This window comes from Dendrobates tinctorius, unplaced genomic scaffold (assembly GCF_039654945.1).
Source record: "Dendrobates tinctorius isolate UK_male_01 unplaced genomic scaffold, ASM3965494v1 ptg000102l, whole genome shotgun sequence".
NCBI lineage: Eukaryota > Metazoa > Chordata > Amphibia > Anura > Dendrobatidae > Dendrobates > Dendrobates tinctorius.
Window position 1 is genome coordinate 31,519,647 of NW_027361770.1, and position 22,283 is coordinate 31,541,929.

Genomic DNA, 22,283 nt, shown 5'->3' on the forward strand with positions numbered 1-22,283 from the left:
ATTTTGCTGGGTATAAACTGTGGATTTGGGGTGATTTTCTACCATGTATGAACATGGCCTAAACTCCCCAGAGCACAAACTACCCTGCAGCTTTCTTCTTTCTAAAGGTCCACATGCACATTAGATAAGTTGTTCGAACCCAGACAACTATCTGATATATATTTGGAGGGTCTCCAAAAATATAATTGGTGATTGAAACTTACACTTGATAATTCAGTTTTCAATGGCTATATGCTGCTGTCATAAGTGTCTGACAGCAGCTGCCTCCTATCTCCCTGTTGTAAATACATGCACTCTCAGCTGAGTTGAATGCTTGCAGTGGGTACGGAAATTATTCATACCCCTTTAAATTTTTCACTCTTTATTTCATTGCAGCCATTTGGTAAATTCAAAAAAGTTCATTTTTTTCTCATTATTGTACTCTCTGCACCCCATCTTGGCTGAAAAAAAACAAATGTAGAAATTTTTGCAAATTTATTAAAAAAGAAAAACTCTATGTCTTTATCCTGCCCCATATGTCTCCATTGTGCTCCCCATATGTATCCATCCTGCCCCATATATATCCTCTCATCTTGGCCCCACATGTCTCCATTCTGCCCCCATATGTCTCCATCCTGCACCCCTATATGTCTCCATCCTGCCCTCCATAAGTTTTCCCATCCTGCCACCCATATCTCTCCATCCTGCTCCCCATATGTCTCCATTCTGCACCCCATGTCTTCATCGAGCACCCATATTTGTCTTCTCATCCTGGCCTCAAATGTAACCATTCTGCCCCCAATATATCTCCAAGCAGGCTACTTGCTAAAAAATGTCACTGAACTACAAAAATATCACAAATCATTGTATCTACTGGTTAGACAGGGATGATTTTAGTCATAGATTGACCCTGGGAAAAGTGAAAAGTAGGACCCCAAATACTCAAATATTGTACTAACAATAAAACAACACTTTCACACTAAATCAATTGAAAAGCCTGTATATAGAAAATGGAAACATTGACTTCTATTACTTCAAGGGCATTATTAGGGCCCTAAAAAAGATCAGGGGCTTAGCCTATATGTGTGGCACTGAGGAGAGGCTTCCGTCGGGACACTCTGCCATAAAAACCCGACTGGTGGAGGGCTGCTGTGATAGTTGACTTTGTGGAACTTTCTCCCATCTCCCTACTGCATCTGTGGAGCTCAGCCACAGTGATCTTGGGGTTCTTCTTTACCTCTCTCACCAAGGCTCTTCTCCCACGATTGCTCAGTTTGGCTGGACGGCCAGGTCTAGAAAGACTTATGGTGGTCCCAAACTTCTTCCATTTAAGGATTATGGAGGCCACTGTGCTCTTAGGAACATTGAGTACTGCAGAAATTCTTTTGTAACCTTGGCCAGATCTGTGCCTTGCCACAATTCTGTCTCTGAGCTCCTTGGCCAGTTCCTTTGACCTCATGATCCTCATTTGGTCTGACATGCACTGTGAGCTGTGAGGTCTTGTATAGCCAGGTGTGTGCATTTACAAATCAAGACCTATCAGTTTAATTAAACACAGCTGGACTCCAATGAAGGAGTAGAACCATCTCAAGGAGGACAACAAGGAAATGGACAGCATGTAACTTAAATATGAGTGTCTGAGCAAAGAGTCTGAATACTTATGACCATGTTATATTTCAGTTTTTCTTTTTTAATACATTTGCAAAAATGTCTACATTTCTGTTTTATTTCAGTCAAGTATAATTAGGCTGCTTAAAGGCTCTTGCAGACATCAGTGTGTCAGGTATGTGTGGTGACAGTTTTCACACATACCAGAGACACACACATTCAAGTGAATGGGTCTTGAACCATGTAAGTGTGTTTCCAGGGACTGTGTGTCCATTGGCAAAATATGCTGACATGTCCTTTTAACAGCAGCATGGACCGTAAAATGTCCTGCACACTGATGACACATGAATGACATCTGTGTGTCATCGGAATGGCATCTGTGTGTCATCAGTGTGACACGTACCGGCGTCTGGGAAGCAGCGGTGCAGTTAGCACTGCTCCCCGGCGCTGGGTGCTGAAGACAGCTTGCATCATTCTCTACTGCTCTTGCTGTGATCAGAGTGAGCAGGCGAAAATGTTGAGTTGTACTCAGCTAGTAAAAGCGAGAGCAGGTGGAGGCTGATGAGACTATTCATCAGCCTGCGCTATAAATAAATAAGTAAAAAACATGGCATAGGTTACCTTGTATTTTTGATAACCAGCCAGGTAAAACTGAGAACTGCGGGCTGTCAGCTTCAGCAAGGCTGATTATTAAGAATAGAGGGATCCCCACGCCATTTTTTAAATTACAGAAATAAATTTAAAAAATGTGGTGGGGTCCCCCTTCAGTTTTGACAACCAGCCTTGCTAAAGAAGAGAGCTGGGAGCTGGTATTCTCAAGCTGGTAAGGATCCATGGATTTTGCCCACCCCAGCCTAAAAGTAGCAGCCTGCAGCAGCCCAGAAAAGGCACATGTTTAGATGTGCCAATTTGGGCAGTTTGCCTGGCTCTTACCACTTGCCCTATGGCGGTCAAAAGTAGGGTGATATTTGTGGGGTTAATGTCACCTTTGTATTGTCTGGAGACATCAAGCCCATGGCATAGTAATGAAGAGAAGTCTAGAAGACACCTATCCATTACTAATCCTATAGTTGTATGGTAAATAAACACACAGCAAGTATAAAGTCTTTTATTTGGAGTAAAAACAAAGCACACTTTTCCATTTTTACTTAAAAATAACAAACACAGTTATACTGACCTAATACCCATTCCATTGAAGCCAACGTCTCCTGTAATAAAACAAAAATAAAAAAAACAATGAGTTCCCAGCCGGGCTGAACTACTGTGGTGACCACAGCACCATGAGTCAAAGTCACTGAGTTCACCGCAAATCAAATATCTCTTTCTCAATGGCTGCGGGCTTTTATTTTTAGGCTGGGAGAGAGTAAATATCCATGGCCTTTTACCAGACTGAGAATACCAGCCCCCAGCTGTCTGCTTTAGCAAAGCTGGTTGTCAAAAAGGGGGGACCCCATGCTGTTTTAATTATTTAAATAAATAAAAAAACAGAGTGGGGATCCCTCTATTCTTGATAACTAAGCTTGCTAAAGCTGACAGCTGAGAGTTGCAGCCTGCAACTGTCAGTTTTTCTTTGCTGGTTATCAAAAATATAGGGGAGCGCACTCTGTATTTTTTATTTATTTATAGTGCAGGGCAGGCAGCTCACTGTTATTAATGGCAGCAGATGTAGGCTGATGGGATTAGTAATCCCATCAGCCACCACCTGCTCTCGCTGTTATCAGTTGAATTTAACTCTCAAAATTCTCCCCTGATCGCCCGCAGAGCAGGGAAGAATGATAAGAACCGTCTTCAGCACCCGGCTGTGGCGTCCGTCTGGTGCGTGTCTAGACTGCAATTGAGACAGCACCCCGAGCAACCCCGAGACCCTTTACCCCTATACAGGGATCTGGAATTACAACGGAGCCCAGGAGGTAGCTGTCTGTATAAGAGCAGATGACCAGGCAGGATGGTCACCAGAGAGGGATAAATTAACGGGACTGAAAGCATAGGCTTAACCAGGCGGGCGGCAGAAGTACAAAATCGGCAGGCAGTAGCAGAGTCGGAGCCTGGGCCCACCAGATGCCTGCACATGAGCCCCTTCTCTGACACTACCACCCACGGGCAAACCACGGCGCCTCCTAGTGGCCGAGGCAGGAACAGCCATCCCCGAGTCTGACGGCGACTTGACAGTCCGGCGCCTCCCAGTGGCCGAGACCGGAACAGCGGTCCTCAAGTCTGATGGCGACGTGACAGTCCGGTGGTTCCCAGTGGCTGAAGCAGGAACAGCAGTCCCTGTATCTGACGGCGACGTGACTGTCCGGAGCCTCCCAGTGGCCGAGGCAGGAACAGCAGTTCCTGTGTCTGACGGCGACGTGACACCGGCGCCTGGAAACAGCGCTAACTGTACAGCAGCTTCTCAGGCGCCGATACGTGTGGTACTGATGTGGCACATGGTTGCCACATGTATGTCACAAGTAATACACACACGGACACTGATACCTCCAATACTGGTTTTTCCGGTACCGGAAATATCAGGACTTGTGAAACAGGCCTAAAGTAGTAAGAGGGGTGCGTTTTTTACATTGCAAGATTATCGTTCATTAAAAAAGCTTGTGTCATGGAAATTATTAAGTCTTAAAAGGCTTCTGATCAAATGATGAATGAGCAAAACACCCATTCATTAGGTGAAATCATTTTTAAGCTTGTTTAAAAATCATTGATTTTGGCAGCATATCATTCCAAATAATCGGCAACAATGGCAGCCTATATGCACTAAATTATCTAATTCAGATTGTTCAGTGCACATTGTATAGCACAGTTTGCCTGTCTAAACAGACTTTCAAATGATCACTAATCAGTGGTGGTGTTCTGTCAATCGAATTGTCAAAATGGTCTCTTTAGTATAGGAGATTGTGATATCACACTACAAGTAATTTTAAAGAGATTGTCCACTACTTGTTTATTGATGACCTATACACTACCAATGTCAGATCGTCCGGGGTCCGACACCCGGTACCCCCGTCGATCAGTAGTCATTGGTGGCGTTGGCCGCAGGCCGGAAATAGTCACTATCCCAAAGATAGGTCATCAATGAAAAAGTAGTGGACAACCTCTTTAATGTACTGTAATAGTATTTTAATAACACAAAACGGTGATTAAACAGGAAAGGAATATTTACCTTGGTAGTATCTCTGAATATGACATAAATGATCGATCGGTGAGGCTCAGTTGCATGGTATGTAATTGGGAGGTATTCAAGTTTGTTTGACTCTTTTCTATGCCAAGAAAAAGCTGCATGCAAACATAGGCACATACACTTTTTACAGTTTTAACAGCGGGTGGGAGCATACCTCCTCTGTCCTTCCAGTAAGGATATGCCATAGATGCTTCAAATGGGAATATCCATTTACGTGCCTGCTACTTATATGGATTCCTATGCCTATAAACCTCTCTTTTCTTTAGTGCTCCGTCACTTGCGGCATAGGCTCTCAGAAAAGAACATTACAGTGTATAGAAAAGAATGTCTCAGGAAAATCTAGAGATGTAGCTGGAAAAAAATGCTTACACCTGGAGAAACCAAATGTGGAGGTTGAAAAAGTCTGTCAACAGTATGATTGTCCAAGATATCCATTACAACCTGTGATTCCTCATCCTCGAGGAGCCTGGTATTCTTCTCCATGGTCTCAGGTAATGCACCGTACAATATAATTCCGTCATTCGTGCTTTTATATAAGGCCAATCTGTCTCTCAGTTGTTTTTACCAAGGTAACGGGTCATGAGTTTTTTAATATATATCATGACATATCCATTAAATGGACACCATTATAGCCTGGTATATACATTAACCCCTTCCCAACGGAGCAAATTTCCCATGTTTTTTTTTTCTTTTAAAATTTCTGATTTTTCTTCTTCTCTTCTCCTCTTACTAGAGCCATAACTTTTTTTATTTTTCTATCCACATATGACTTTTTTTTGTGGGACAAATTGTACTTTTGAATTACACCATTCATTTATCACATAATGTATTGGTAAACAGGATAAAAATTGCAAGTGCTGTGAAATTGTGAATAAAAGCAATTCTGACATTCTTTTTTGAGAATTGTGTGGTAAAAGTGAACTGGCAGTATGAACTATTTTCCGAGACTCAAAATTTTTTTATTTTTCGGTTGATGGAGCTATGTGATGGCTTATTTTTTGTGATGCGAGACAACCATTTTATTAATACTATATAGGGATAACTACGATATTTTGATAGCTATTTACAGCATTTTCTGTGATTTTGCAGCAAAAAAAAAATTTGTATTTTTGTGTTATTTAATGTTATTCTGTTTACCATGTTTACTGTTTAAAGTTAATAAATTTTATTTTTTAATCTATCATACTTTTGTGGACGCAGCAATACCACAAGTATATTTTTTTTAAATCATTATCTTTATTTTTAACTAGCTGAAGAGCCCGGGCATAGTAATTAACTACGGTTAGTTATAACAAATTATAATGATTATATCTATCTATATAAAGCTGAGAGTAGAGCCCCACCCACCCTGCATAGCCACATTCACTATAATATCCCACATCATCCCGTGAGCCAGAGCTACCGGACTACTACCCCTAATATCCCACATCATCCCGTCAAAGCTACCGGACTACTACTCCTAATATCCCACATCATCCCATCAGCCAGAGCCACCAGATTACTACCCCTAATATCCCACATCATCCCGTCAGCCAGAGCCACCGGACTACTCCCCCTAATATCCCACATCATCCTGTCAGCCAGAGCTACCGGACTACTACCCCTAATATTTCACTTCATCCCGTCAGCCTGGGATCAGAACCAGAGCGCTGAGTGGAATGGCCCTAACTTCCATACCGGGGATCCCTTTAAGAGAGGCCTGGGGTCAGAACCAGAGCGCTGAGTGGATTTGCCCTGACTTCCATACCAAAGATCCCTTTAATAAAAGCCTGGGGTGAGAATCAGAGCGCTGAGGGATTTACCCTAACTTCCATACCGGAGATCCCTTTAAGAGAGGCCTGGGGTCAGTACCAAAGTGCAGAGTGGATTTGCACTCCCTTCCAGACCAGGGATCCCTTTAAGAGGGGCCTAGGGTCAGAATCAGAGCACAGAATGGATTTGCCCTCACTTCCATACCAGGGATCCCTTTAAGAGGGACTTGGGGTCAGAACCAGAGCGCTGAGTGGATTTGCCCTGACTTGCATACCAATGATCCCTTTAATAGAAGCCTGGGGTCAGAATCAGAGCGCTGAGGGATTTGCCCTTACTTCCATACCGGAGATCTCTTTAAGAGAGGCCTGGGGTCTGTACCAAAGCGCAGAGTGGATTTGCCCTCACATCCGTACTGGGGATCCCTTTAAGAGGGGCCTGGGGTCAGAACCAGAGCGCTTAGTGGAATTGCCCTAACTTCCATACCAATGCTCCCTTTAAGAGACCCTGTGGTCAGAACCACAGAGCTGAGTGGAACTGTCCTAACTTCCATACCGGGGATCCTTTAAGAGAGGCATGGGGTCAGAACCCGAGCGCTTAGTAGAATTGCTCTAACTGCCATACCAATGATCCCTTTAAGAGACCCTGGGGTCAAAACCAAAGCACTGGATGATTTGCCCTAACTTCCATACCAATGATCCCTTTAAGAGGGAAGATGTGCCTATGGGATGGAGGATGTGTGATGTGTATATGGGCACGGGAGGGGGTGATTCATTTCTGTCATGTGCTCTCTGCTCCTTTCTGGGGGCAGACAATGGCTGGGAGCTTATGTTTCCGAGGATGCTCGATTTCAGTGTCTGCTGAGCTGTTGTGGAGTGGGAAAACTGTTGCTCATAGCAACCAATCACAGATCAGCTTCTTTTAAACTGCTCTGGTGAAATCAAAGATGCTTCGCGATTGGTTGGTGATACACACATACATTCAAAGAGATTTTATATACTGTATAGAGATGGAAGAGGGGGGGTGATTTTAACTTTTTATGTTTTTTTTAAACTTTAGGTTTTTTTTTACTTTTCACTGTATTTATTGTTTGAATATGTGATTGTCTGATCGCTCGTACTATATGCAGCAGTGTCACACTATTGCTGCATATAGCTAAAACCATGGTTTTTTGAAGCTTAGTCCCAGGCAGGGTTTCAAGGTACGGTAGTTCTGCAATGACAGGCACTGAGGTCTTCAACAAACTCCCAGCTGTCATAACTACCCATGGGCGCTCCATGATCACATCACAGGTGCACCCACCATGCCAGTGCGTTGTTAATGTTGCTGGCAGAGATTGACAGTGGCATTTAACAGATTAACAATTGTGGTAATTTGGGTCCACCCCTGCTGTTATAAGTAGTGTTGAGCATTCCGATACCGCAAGTATCGGGTATCGGCCGATACTTGCAGTATCGGAATTCCGATACCGACTTCCGATATTTTTTCAATATCGGAAGTCGGCATCGGAATCGGAAGTTGAAGTTCAAAGTTGATTGACAGCCGAAATGACGTCATCATGATGCGCGGTGTGTGCGCATCATGATGCGCCGTCATTTCGGGCCTTCCGGGGGTCTCTGCCGGCCTGCCGGGGGGCTGTGTGGACTGCCCGGGGTCTGTACCGGCCTGCCGGGGGGCTGTGCCGGCCTGCCGGTGGTCTGTGCACCCTGTGGGGGTCTGTACCGGCCTGCCGGGGGGCTGTGCCGGCCTGCCGGGGGGCTGTGCTGATGTCCGGGGGTCTGTGCAAGCATCGTCCGATGGGACTATAAGTCCCATCTGGCAATGCCTGCTACCATGACAGTGATTGACACATTAGCCAATGATGGGACAGTAGTAGTCCCATCATTCGGCTAATGTGTTAAATGTTAAAAAAAAAAAAAAACTACATACATACTACATACATACTACATGCATGCTACATACATACTACATGCTACATACATACTACATATATACTACATGCATGCTACATACATACATACTACATGCTACATACATACTACATATATACTACATGCATGCTACATACATACTGCATGCTACATACATACTACATACATACTACATACATAACACATATATACTACATACATACTACATGCATGCTACATACATACTACATACATACTACATACATACATACCACATATATACTACATACATACTACATGCATGCTACATACATACTACATAAATACTACATACATACTACATGCATGCTACATACATAACACATATATACTACATGCATGCTACATACATACTACATGCTACATACATACTACATATATACTACATACATACTACATACATACTACATGCATGCTACATACATACTACATGCTACATACATACTACATATATACTACATGCATGCTACATACATACTACATGCTACATACATACTACATATATACTACATACATACTACATATATACTACATGCATGCTACATACATACTGCATGCTACATACATACTACATACATACTACATACATACTACATGCATACCACATATATACTACATACATACTACATGCATGCTACATACATACCACATACATACTACATACATACTACATACATACTACATGCATGCTACATACATAACACATATATACTACATGCATGCTACATACATACTACATGCTACATACATACCACATACATACTACATACATACTACATACATACTACATGCATGCTACATACATACTACATGCTACATACATACTACATATATACTACATGCATGCTACATACATACTACATGCTACATACATACTACATATATACTACATACAGTACATACTACATACATACTACATGCATGCTACATACATACTACATGGTACATACATACCACATACATACTACATACATACTACATGCTACATGCTACATACATACTACATATATACTACATGCATGCTACATACATACTGCATGCTACATGCATGCTACATACATACTACATACATACTACATGCTACATACATACCACATATATACTACATACATACTACATACAATACATTCATACAATACATACATAGACATACAGTACATATAACATAGAGTAATATACTTACCAATACTTGTCACATTGTTCCCCGAAGCCATTGTCTTTTACGGAATAAATATTAACATAACAAACCACAAAAATACTCACCCACGATCCGAAGCAGTCCACGAGTGTGTCCCACGACGATCTTGGGTAGAGAACTGCAGCATCAGCTGATGCTGCCGTTCTCTACGGGCTGCAGGAATCCAATGACGGAAGGTAGGTATCGTTCCGCACTGTATTCCTCCGCCACTTAAAAAAAAAAAGTCCCTAGTCTCACTTTATGCCATTGCTGCGTGGGAAATTCCCACACAGCAATGGCATAAAGTGAGACTAGGGACTTTTTTTTTTTTAAGTGGCGGAGGAATACAGTGCGGAAGGATACCTACCTTCCATCATTGGATTCCTGCAGCCCGTAGAGAACGGCAGCATCAGCTGATGCTGCAGTTCTCTACCCAAGATCGTCGTGGGACACACTCGTGGACTGCTTCGGATCGTGGGTGAGTATTTTTGTGGTTTGTTATGTTAATATTTATTCCGTAAAAGACAATGGCTTCGGGGAACAATGTGACAAGTATTGGTAAGTATGTTACTCTATGTTATATGTACTGTATGTCTATGTATGTATTGTATGAATGTATTGTATGTAGTATGTATGTAGTATATATGTGGTATGTATGTAGCATGTAGTATGTATGTAGCATGTATGTAGCATGCATGTAGTATGTATGTAGTATGTATATAGTATGTGGTATGTATGTAGCATGTAGTATGTATGTAGCATGCATGTAGTATATATGTGTTATGTATGTAGCATGTAGCATGCATGTAGTATGTATGTAGTATGTATGTAGTATGTATGTGGTATGTATGTAGCATGTAGCATGAATGTAGTATGTATGTAGTATATATGTGGTATGTATGTAGCATGTAGTATGTATGTAGCATGCAGTATGTATGTAGCATGCATGTAGTATGTATGTAGTATGTATGTAGCATGCATGTAGTATATATGTAGTATGTATGTAGCATATATGTAGTATGTATGTAGCATGTAGTATGTATGTAGCATGCAGTATGTATGTAGCATGCATGTAGTATATATGTAGTATGTATGTAGCATATATGTAGTATGTATGTAGCATGTAGTATATATGTAGTATGCATGTTGCATGCATGTAGTATATATGTAGTATGTATGTTGCATGTAGTATATATGTAGTATGCATGTTGCATGCATGTAGTATATATGTAGTATGTATGTTGCATGCAGTATATATGTAGTATGCATGTTGCATGCATGTAGTATATATGTAGTATGTATGTTGCATGTAGTATATATGTAGCATGTATGTAGTATGTAGTATGAATGTAGCATATATGTAGTATGCATGTTGTATGTATGTAGCATGTATGTAGCATGTAATTTTTTTTTTTTTTTTTTTTTACATTCAACACATTAGCCGGATGATGGGACTACTACTGTCCCATCATTGGCTAATGTGTCAATCACTGTCATGGTAGCAGGCATCGCCCGATGGGACTTGTAGTCCCATCGGACGATGCCTGCACAGACCCCCGAAGCCTGCACAGACCACCGGCAGGCCGGCACAGCCCCCCGGCAGGCCGGCACAGCCCACCGGAGCCTGCACAGACCACCGGCAGGCCGGCACAGCCCCCCGAAAGGCCCGTACAGACCCCAGAGAGGCTGTACAAGGCAAAAACAGGGTTTTTCTTATTCCGATACCGGAAGTCCCATAGACTTGAATGGGACTTCCGGTATCGGAATCGGCGATACCGATACTTTTTTTTAAGATCGGCCGATCCATTCCGATCTGATACTTTGAAGTATCGGACGGTATCGCTCAACTCTAGTTATAAGCAGATACTGGCTGTAACACATAGCCATTACCTGCCAAGTATGCAGGAATCTCACCTCCGGAGCCCACTCTATAAACCTCCTATCAACTTGTGCCATACATATCTGTCCGATATCGGTAAGTTGTTAAATATCACAAAAAACACAATGTAAATGTTGAAAAAACAAACAATTGCAGTATTTAAAAAAAAAGCATATTTCTGAATTTATTCAGTTAAATAAAAATCTGATCCCTTGTCCAAAATTAGGGAACATTTTGTCCAAAACTCAGAAATGATTTCTTTTTACTCTTGCAGCATAAAAGTGACTAATGGCCGGATCATATGTACAGCAAATCATAATTTGGGAATAGGCTTCCTTTAAGCTAATGATGCATTTTTTCTGGATACCTAATGTCGTATTTAACAGCTGTCCATCTGAGGAATTCGGTCCTGTGTTCAAAGAAAAAATAGTTTCTATGGATATTGTGTGTCATTTTTATACAGGCCATTTGTTAGGAGAGTAGGATATAAAGCAGAGGTGACTGAGTCTTAGTATGACTGGAGCAGAACTGTTCAATAGTCTTGAATGTATCATCCAATTTTTTCAGCTGCAACCAAGTATAGTACAGGCCTGCTCACCATTATTGACACCCCTTAATTTTTTTCATAGACTGTACAATATCTTAATAAATAAAATGTAAATGTACCAAAGTTAGGCTGGTTTCACATTTGCGTTTTTTAGCGCTGGAAAAAAACGCTAACCTGCGCATGCGGTTTTTCCCCTATATTTAACATGGGTGCGCATACCTGCGCGCTTGTAAGCGCATGTATGCGATTTTCATGCGCTGCGTTTTTTTGGGGTGTGCGTTGTGATTTTCCAGACGCATCATGTTGCATTTTTTGGTCCTGCAAAAAAGCGCATGCGCACATATGCGCACGTTTTGCGCTAAAAATGGCCATTATAGCCTATGGATGCGCATATGTGCGCACTGGCATGCTCATGTATGCGTTTTTTTGCATATGCGATTTTTTTTTTTAACCATGGAATTTAGGGGTTTGGGTTAGAGTTAGGGTTAGTTAAGGAGGTTTAGGGTTAGGGTTAGGGTCAGGGTCAGGGTTAGGGTTGGGGTTTGGGTCAGGGTTAGGGTTAAGTATGGTTTGGTTAAGGGTTAGGGTCAGAGTTAGGGTCAGGATTAGGGTTAAGTATGGTTTGGTTAAGGGTTAGGGTCAGGGTTAGGGTTAGGGTTAGGGTTAGGGTCAGGGTTAGGGTTAGGGTTAGGGTTAGGGTTAGGGTCAGGGTTAGGGTTAAGTATGGTTTTGTTAAGGGTTAGGGTCAGGGTTAGGGTCAGGATTAGGGTTAAGTATGGTTTGGTTAAGGGTTAGGGTCAGGGTTAGGGTTAGGGTTAGGGTTAGGGTCAGGGTTAGGGTTAGGGTTAGGGTCAGGGTTAGGGTTAGGGTTAGGGTCAGGGTTAGGGTTAGGGTTAGGGTTAGTTAGGGTTTAGGGTTTGGGTTAGGGTTAAGTATGATTTGGTTAAGGGTTAGGGTCAGGGTTAGGGTTAGGGTCAGGGTTAGGGTTAGGGTTAGGGTCAGGTTTAGGGTTAGTAAAGTCATGGTTTGGGTTAGTGTGAGGGGACATCCAATGTTGGAAAAAAACGCAAACGCGGTAAAAACGCACTAAAAACGCATACAAACGCTTAAAAACGCTGCGTTTTTTTCATGCATGCTCATAAAAATGCTTGAAAAAAACGCAGCAGTTGTATGCTTTTGTATGCGTTTTTTCAATGCGTTTTTTTGCGGGAAAAACGCGCTGCAAAAAAAGCAAGTGTGAAACTAGCCTTATATCCGCAGGATATTTTAATTAATGGTCCGAAGAAATACAACAATAAAAAATCGCTTTTCAACTTACATGTTACAATTTCAAAGAAGAAACAGAATAAACAGCATGTGCAGCAATAAAGGCACCCCTAATTAACACTTCGTTGCACACCTTTTGGCATTGATGATAGTCTCCAAACATTTCTTGCAGTCATCAATAAGCTTCTTGCACGTCTCAGCTAGCATTTTCTCCCACTCTTCCTTTGCAGTTTGTTCAAGCTCTTAAATGTTTGCAGGGTTCTTTTTCCCAATTTCAGCTCATCCGAAAGATTTTCAATAGGATTGAGGTCAGGACTCATTGTTGGCCATTTTAAAACAAAAAAAGAAACAAACGTTTTTTTCTTTTCAATCATTTCTCTGTACTTTTGGATGTGTGCTTTGGGTCATTGTCTTGCTGGAGGACCCATGATCTTCGACTCAAATCAAGTTTTCTTACACTGGGTAGGACATTTTGCTCTAAAATCTCTTGATGTCTCTTGATGTTGAATCTGATCTCATGATTCCTGTGATACGATCAAGGCCTCCAGTACCAGACGCGGCAAAGAAAACCCACAGCATTATGTACCCTCTACCATGATTAACTGTTGGTAGGGTGTTCTTTTCCTTATATGCTTCATTGCGCATTTGTAAACAAACTGTTGCTTTGCATTGCCAAAAAGCTCTATTTTTGTTTCATCTATCCACAGAACACTTTCCCAGGAGGATTGCAGTTTGTCAAGGTACTCTTTGGCAAAGATCAGTCATTCCTTTTTATGTCTTTTCTTCAGCAATGATTTCTTCCTGGCCTTCACCTGTAAAGCTCTGCTTGGTTTAGTGTGTGATGCAGATGCATGGTACTTGTTGAAACCATGACCCCAGAATATTCCAGGTTGGACTTCAGCTCTTTGGATGTTTAATGTGGTGTTTTTCCCTCCATTTGCACCAACCTCTTGTTAATTTTCCTCTTTCCTCACACGTCCAAAAAGGTTCTTAATGGTTACATGCTTGGCACAATTCTTAATAGCATTGCACACTGTTGAAACTGTGATACTAAGTGTCAGGGCTAGCGGAGCGCACTAAATAATAAAATAATAGTATGGTGCGTTCGCAGCCCAGGGTCCACCGTGCAGGGGTGGTAAACTGCTGCTGAGTAATGGTGGAAGTATAAAGCTGTGTACAAAAGGTCACACGTGGGTTAACATCACCCAGTGTGAACAGAAGCGAACTCTGTTAACTCAGAGCCGTGCTACTGTAGGGAAGGTTACCTGACGGACGGACTTGTCTGTAGGAAGAAGGGACGCTGGGTGCACTGTAGATGGACGTTTATAATAATAGAAGGGAAACAGCTGGGGGAAAATGGAATAGGAGTGCAATACCTAAGTTTGACCACAAGATGGCAGGGGGGAGCGTAGTTCAGGACTTGACAGCAGCTTAGGGCTTTAGAAACGGCTTAGTCATGGGGGCGGGGAGATAGGAACCCAGGAGGGGATTTCCCGAGGAGGGAGATAAATAGGGCAGGAGAGGGTTCCAGAGTGTTCTAGTCCCGGGAGGAGCTCAGGAGGAGAAGAATCAGTACAGAGAACTGACAACGGTGGAGAGCTTGACCAGGGGACTGATAGGAAGAGACAGTCAGGGGGGTGGCCCTGACACAGAGAACCGCAGGACAGACGAGGCCCCGGGGGTACCAATTGGATGACGACCTCGGACTGGTGAAGCACTGGCGGTAGATAAGCCTAGGGCAGCCCCAGCGAAAGAGCCGCGAGGAACGTCACTACGACAGAAGGAAGGTGCAGGTACCTGGGTCTGAATACGGAGAGCTGTGAATGTGCTGCGGTGTATGGCTACGGTCATCAAGAGGACGGCCAATAAACTCGGACCTGTTGTACCTGAAAATCTGCCTCTGTCTCGTCTCTGTGTCATCTGTGCGCAGTGGACCACACCCCAATCTGGCCCCTGCCACATTACCGCAGAACATAAATGCCGGTGCCTGTTTAGCTCAGAGAGCCCGATCACGGAGCGCACAGAAAGCTGTCACAGAACTCTGCCCCAAGGACACGGGGTCAGAGTCCCTCTAGACCTTTTGAGCGCGCGGCGTCGCACCTGCGGACGCCACTATAGACGCTGACTGTGGAGTGTCAAGCACATGCACCATAGACACTGATGCCTGTCTCAGACTCTGTCCTACCTACACCTAAGCCTGGGCGCTTAACAGGCTAGGCTGCACAACACATGCGTACCAAGGGTAGGGGTTTCTTAATGAGTCATTCACCAGAGACATTCATACATGCATATGTGGCATCCCTGAGGCTCAGTCGCCACAGAGGTACTGCACCTTCTCCTAAGGTGTAGTGCCCCACCACCTAGGTAAGTTGGGAACTCCTTTCCACATTCCAACACCTGCACCCCACACACAGGATAGTTCAGCAGGACCACATTGCGGCTCCATGCTTAGAGGGTAGCAGAGTACCTTTCGTGGGTCCTTGCTTCGTAACACGAGATGTGCTGGGAGGTGGGTGGAGTTAGGATATATAAAAGAGTGGTAAGGCTAAGAATTAGAGTTCAGATCAGTCAGTCAGGAGAGTCTGAGGATGGATCCCTGGAAGAAGGGATGGAGGAAGGAGTGCTGCAGCTGCCTCAGTGATCTGAGCCAGCTGGCACGGGAAAGGAACAGAAGGAAAAATACGTAGAACTGCAACCTAAGCTTCCATAAGAGAGAGAAGGAACAGTGCAGAACGAAGGAGTAGGAGAACAGAGAGGAGTTGTGGGTTGGAAGAGGAACCCTGCCTATAGGCTCTCAGCGCAAGGCCAGGGCCCGGTCCCTGAGGTTGTATGGACACTTATGGTTCTGCAGCAGACACCGGCGGAGTAGTTGGCTGTAAATGCATTACTCCCATCCAAGACTCGGGGCACAACAGCAACTGAATAGAGAGCCAGGACTCCGGAGAAGGGAGTCCCCAAGAGAGGCTACAGCTGTCTGCCATATGAGTAGAGTTGTTAGGAACATCTGACAGGAGGAACTTCAGAGTACCACGGTACTGGAGCTCTTCACACCTTAAGGCGCAATAGAGGAGTCGTTCAGGAAAGGTACATGTTGGCGGAGTGTTGGAGAGGAGAATCCTGACTTGCCCGGGAGGTTGATTGAGTCTCTGCCCCGGAGGACACAGCACGGAGGCAGGCACCAGTGTGTACCATGGACTGTGAGTAAAGCTTTGGAACTACAAGCCCTGGTGTCCTCCATTCATTTGTGCGCTAACACCGTCTGCACCGTTACATCTCGGTACCAATATTCCTCACACCGCCTGCGCCTGTACACTGCCCTGGGGTTACAGCTTCACCTGTGGGGAGCTACACAATCTATGCTGCATCACACCATCAGCCCCAGAGGATCTGCATGCAGCGTTGGCTTAACATCTTGCTTGCCAAACAACACAGGTGGCGTCACAAACTATCACATAAACTATATCACAAACCACCATTGATTTGGGTGCCCATGGCCACGGACCGGGTCACCGCCGCTGTGACACCTTTCCCCCTGACACCGGCCCGGTAACGAGTACCCCACAGCCCTGGGAGGGCGACCCACATACGACACTCACTCCTCATAGTCTGATAGTGCAGTCTATACTAGCGCATGGCCAAGCGGCCATGCAAACCTTTTATAGCCGCGTCCTTCGTCCTTCCGGGACCTTCCTGACCTTTCTGTTGGTCCAATCCGAGCTGGAGAAGGACCTGAGCATGTGGCCTCCGATCTCCAATGAGAGATCGTCCCACGGGCGTGCTCAGTGGGCCGAAAGGAGGACTTAGTCCCTGGAGTAGCTCCCTGCTGACCAGCATGCGTTTGCTATAGCTGGGCCAGAGGTGGCAGCAGCAACCAAACCCACAGAGCTGGTTTGAGCAGAGCGCCGGGATGACGAGTCTACTGAGCAGGTTCCTCTGCGGCCAAAGAGGAATGGGAGACTGCCGGATGCAAGTCTCGGGATTCCTGCTGTGCAGCGACAGGAACCCAACGCCTAACACTAAGGTCTTTGGAGATGGCCTTATTTGCTTTGGAAGTCTTGTGTTTGCTGATAGCAGCAGCTCTGATGTCCTCAGACAGCTTCTTTTTTTTTTCACCATTGTGACAATGGAACAGAGCCTTCCATGTGGCTATTTGAAAAACGTATTATCATAGACGAGTCAAAAATGTGTTTCCATACGAATTTAATGTAAAGGGTGCCAATACCAGTGTCACAGCAAGATTTAGGTTTTTTTATTTTTCCCTCCCATTGTTTTTTGTTTTAAATTATTGTTATCATTTTCTCTTTTGTATTTAACACGAGTGTTCTATACAAAAAACTGTTTCACTTGATTAATTATTTTAAAGAGATATTCCACGTTATGTACTTACACTTCATGGGTGCCAATAACGATGAACAGGACAGTATAAATTAAAATCTATTAATTGCCATATTTTACTGTGTTGAATTCAGAGCAGAGGAAGGTCTAAAAAAGCAAGGAATGGATGGGTGCATGAAATATGAGAGACTGTGACAAATTGATAGCTCCAGAGCTGCTATAAAGGGGCTGTTGAAACTGAACTGCCACTTGGACCAAACTTAAAGACAGATTATGAGTCATCAGTGTATCTAGTTAACACAGTAACATTACATGAACAATATTAATATCCTCATATTCATGAAATTGTTCTTATTGGTAAGATAAGAGCCCTGCAGGTTCAGTAGTCATTATTATATGGCAAAGACGGCCTAACTCCTCAGAATCCTCATGCTGCAGATGATTCTTTTCTTTCACTGGTGTGATTGAAGTATTTCTGATTTTTCAGTGCTCAGTGAGTTGTGGAGGAGGAATCCAGGAACGATCAGTACAGTGTCTTATTCATGGACGTCCTTCCAGTGGTTGCCTTATCGGTCAAAAACCTGTATCTTCACAAGCCTGCAACACTGAATTTTGTCCTCTAGAAAAAAAAGGTACAACGTGGATGTCATTATAGCTGCTACTATTTATTACACTATCATATAGAAGTAGCAGAAATATAACATATATCTTTTGTTACTATACTATCACTTCAGAGCATTGGCAGGAAAACGGACTGATTTACATGTTTGTTGTCTTTTCTGGATAACATACTACAGTCTGCTGTTATCACAGGGGGAGCTGACCGCAGCATCTACAGGGGTAGTGTGGTATTCCATGCCAATCCAAATTAATCAGCACTAGAGTTGAGCAAATTTACTCAAGTGGAATTGAATTAAGTGAATTTTTACAAAAATGTGTACTTCTCCAGCCACTGCTCACTCTCCATCCCACGATCCTCCGCACATCTTCTTACTACTGCTGTATACTGCATTGTCAAGTGACCTGGAACTTTCAGCCATGACTAGATCCTGGATGTCCATGCACAGGGTCATCCTAGTCCTACTTGAGGCTAGAAGTCTTGGCCTAATGTGATGATGCAGCACACTGCGGTGGTATGAAGATGTGCCAAGGTTTGTACAGGGGACAGTGAGTAGTGGAGGTGAGCGGTGAGGCATTAGTAGTTTTTTTTAATTTCTCCATCTATAATTTTTTATGCCTTATGGTCTCTTCAGAACCCCTGCGTATCATAAGAGACATTTAAATTTAAAGAGAATACATTTGCTGCAGATCAAATTTCCCAGTAAAATCCCCACAATTTGATGAATTTGAATCTTGCCAGAACTACTCATCTCTAAAAGGCAGTTGTGTTATTTGCAGTGCCCCATCTCTCTGACTCTGGCTGATCCTGAGCAAGGGATAAGACAAATGCTTATTAGTACCGATAGATCATGTGTCAGTAATGGAACACTCCAAAGACACCAGCTTTCTCTGTACAATTGTAAATGAAATTTTTCATCCTTAATGCGATATGCCATTAAAGAAATAAAAATCTCACTTTATTTACAGATGTGTTCTGCAAGGATTATTACAACTGGTGTCATTTGGTACCCCAACATGGTGTATGTGGTCACAAATACTATGGCACGCAATGCTGCAGATCTTGCTCCAAAGCAAAACTATAAGACAAAAAGACTATAAGGAATACCGGACCCAACAAATATCTGAAGCTTATCCAAGGTGCTGTCTACACGTGCTGTCAGTATGGTTTTGAAGTCCACAAATGTCTGATGTAATACTCATATTGAAAGAATTTGCAACCAATATAGTATTGGGGTGAGCGGAAAACCAAATATATATGGAATCCAATACTGTACAAAAGTTTCCAATGTCTACAAGTCACTGGATAACTGGTCATTTCATGCTGAATAGCACATGGAAAATTGTAATTTTAGCATTGAGAACTGCGTGAAATCGGTGCAGAACAAATTTGATGGCTAATCTTACCTCACTGTGTTGTGTGGAGGTTATAGCTTACGAGAACATTTGTGTTCCATCAGTCAGCGTTCCCTTCCAAGTTGTCATTACGGAGCACTTCCGACAGCTGGATTCAAGTACTCATAACGAAATGTCAGCTCTGCGGAGTTTATCACCTGCTGTAAGACCCAACTGCATTGTAAAACTGATTGTGTTCAGTACTTACAGACATCCTTCCACTGTAAACCCAGACTGGACAGATACAATTTCTTGCCTTCTGCTTTAGCCAGTGTTTTCTATTGGTGCTAGCATTTTGCATAGACTACACTGGCGATGTCTAGTCCTCTATTATAATATATTTTAAGGTGCTTCTTTTTCAGCTTTTTCATAATTAAAAAGTAACCTCATCAGGTCCTTACAAATAACAATGTGTAACTTGTCACTGTAAAGGTACTACATACATTCATTATATCACAGCTTAATAATAACAATAATAATAGGCTCTTTTACACTAAATATCAGTATTTATGATCAAATCAAACAGTACATATAGTAATGCGGAAAAAAACTGGATTAGAGTTTTGGTGCTACAGTCCGTACTAATATTTAATGTACTGGAGATGATGGCAGCAAATAACTGTTGTCAGTACTTCTACAATGGCTACATCGTGTAAAGTTTATTGCTAAATATTTATGAACTTTTTTTAATAAACTTTTTTAATGAAAATATTTGTTTGTTTTAATGTTTTAGAATTAGCACTGGTTGAAAATAAACTACACAAGCTGCAAGTTAAAAAAAAAAAAAAAAAGACCAATGTGTAATGTGATCAGATTACTGCTGTCTTCAAATAAATACTAGTACCAAGAGGTATAGTGCAACATGGCAGTCAATGGGGCACTGAGTATGATCAGACCAACGTCTAGGAATTGTGCACCCAACATGACTACCTGTGTTAATTTTCTAGGGGACATGGTTCATTAAAAAGGTTGTCCCACAGACAAGGTCACTTTTAGGGCTCATCCCCATTTGCGAGAAAAAAAAGGTCCATTTTCTGGATGAAAAAAACGGGCCGATTCTATGCAATTGTCATGCGAGTGTCATGCGATTTCAGTGTGATTTTTCAATATGACATGAGTATGACATCGGTATGCAATGCGATTTTAACATGAGGTTTTACATAGAGCAGTTCTCTCCATGTAAAAACTCATGTTAAACTAACTCATTGTAAACTAACACTGTACACATCGTTTTAAAAAAAAAAAAAAAACCTTCAAAACACACACACATACCTGGACCCGTAGAAGCGAGTAATCGCGAAACGGCCGTTGTCCGGCACCTCCCTCCCCTAGCATTCTTCCACGTCCTGCATGTCCACACATTTGATGGAAAATATGTGAAATAAAGACTCACAGTTTTTCAGCTACATTGGTGAGTGCTGCATATTTCTTCTTTTTTTGCTTCACATTGATATATATATATATATATATATATATGAGAGAGAAAGATAGCAGAATAGCCATTAATTCATTTGTCGGCTTTTGTAAAATAATTGCAAAAGCCGTCAGGATATGAGACATGGTTTACATACAGTAAACCATTTTATTTCATTTAGTCTTTTATATGTACATATATACACATAGAGTACATACATACAGTATATATATTTATATATATATATATACACGTATATATATATATACACATGTCAGTGACACACAACACACATACTGTGTATATATATAAATACATAATATATATTATATATATGTAACATATAATATATATAGTTACAAATAATATAATATATATAATATATTATATATTTTATATATTTAATATATTAACATATATATATACATATCATATATATATATATATATATAATATAAATATATATATATATATATATACAGTATATTACATATATATTTATATATATACACATGTTAGTGACAATTGCAATTATTCTAATATTGGTTCTAAATTATGGATATTTAATATAAAAGAATTTGTGTTTGCAATCATTTTCAGGAAGAAACTGAGTATTATCTGACAGAATTGCAGGGGTGTCAATACTTTTGGCCACAACTGTATTACCGTGTTCCTGCCCCTGAAGACAGCATATGCACTATGTGAATACCACTGTGTTGTTTTATATGTAAAAGTAGTGTTTCTAATGCAATGTATTATGGTGATGTACACTTTATAAGGTGTTAATGCATAATGTGAGTATAGCACAAGAATAAGCTTGGGAAAGCATAGGATAGAATAAGGATAATAGGTTTAGCATGAAAGATAGGAAATGGGTAGGAATAGGATTAGCTTAGCGGGTGGGCCCTAGTGCTGACAAAAAGACAGGCACTTCCTGGTTAGACAGTGAGTTCAGTGTCCGGGAAGGGTATAGCGGAGTTCTAGTTCAGGCTGGTTGCATTGCCAGGGGACAGCATGAGCCAACTGTTTGATGCAGTGGGAGGTCAAGTGGAGTTCCCTGATGGACATTCCAACAGCGTCCAGAGACTAGGTACTACGAAGTGGCACTGTTCTTCTAACATCAGGTGGTCTGTCCTGGGTGCGTTGCCTGAGTGGACAACAAATCCCTGAGGCTGATGGAGACAGCAGGCTT

The 22,283-nt window shown here is 42.3% G+C and overlaps 1 protein-coding gene across 1 annotated transcript in view; it reads left to right on the top strand.

Moving 5' to 3' along the window:
• The window catches only part of ADAMTS16 (ADAM metallopeptidase with thrombospondin type 1 motif 16), a 491,484-nt gene extending 471,169 nt beyond the window's left edge, over positions 1-20,315 (top strand). Inside the window, exons 21-23 of the mRNA XM_073587783.1 lie at positions 5,029-5,253; positions 18,152-18,296; positions 19,252-20,315. Of these exons, the coding sequence (XP_073443884.1) occupies positions 5,029-5,253; positions 18,152-18,296; positions 19,252-19,367 (486 nt within the window). The 3' untranslated portion in view covers positions 19,368-20,315. The remainder of the gene's footprint in view (positions 1-5,028; positions 5,254-18,151; positions 18,297-19,251) is intronic.
• The last annotated feature ends 1,968 nt before the right edge of the window (positions 20,316-22,283 follow it).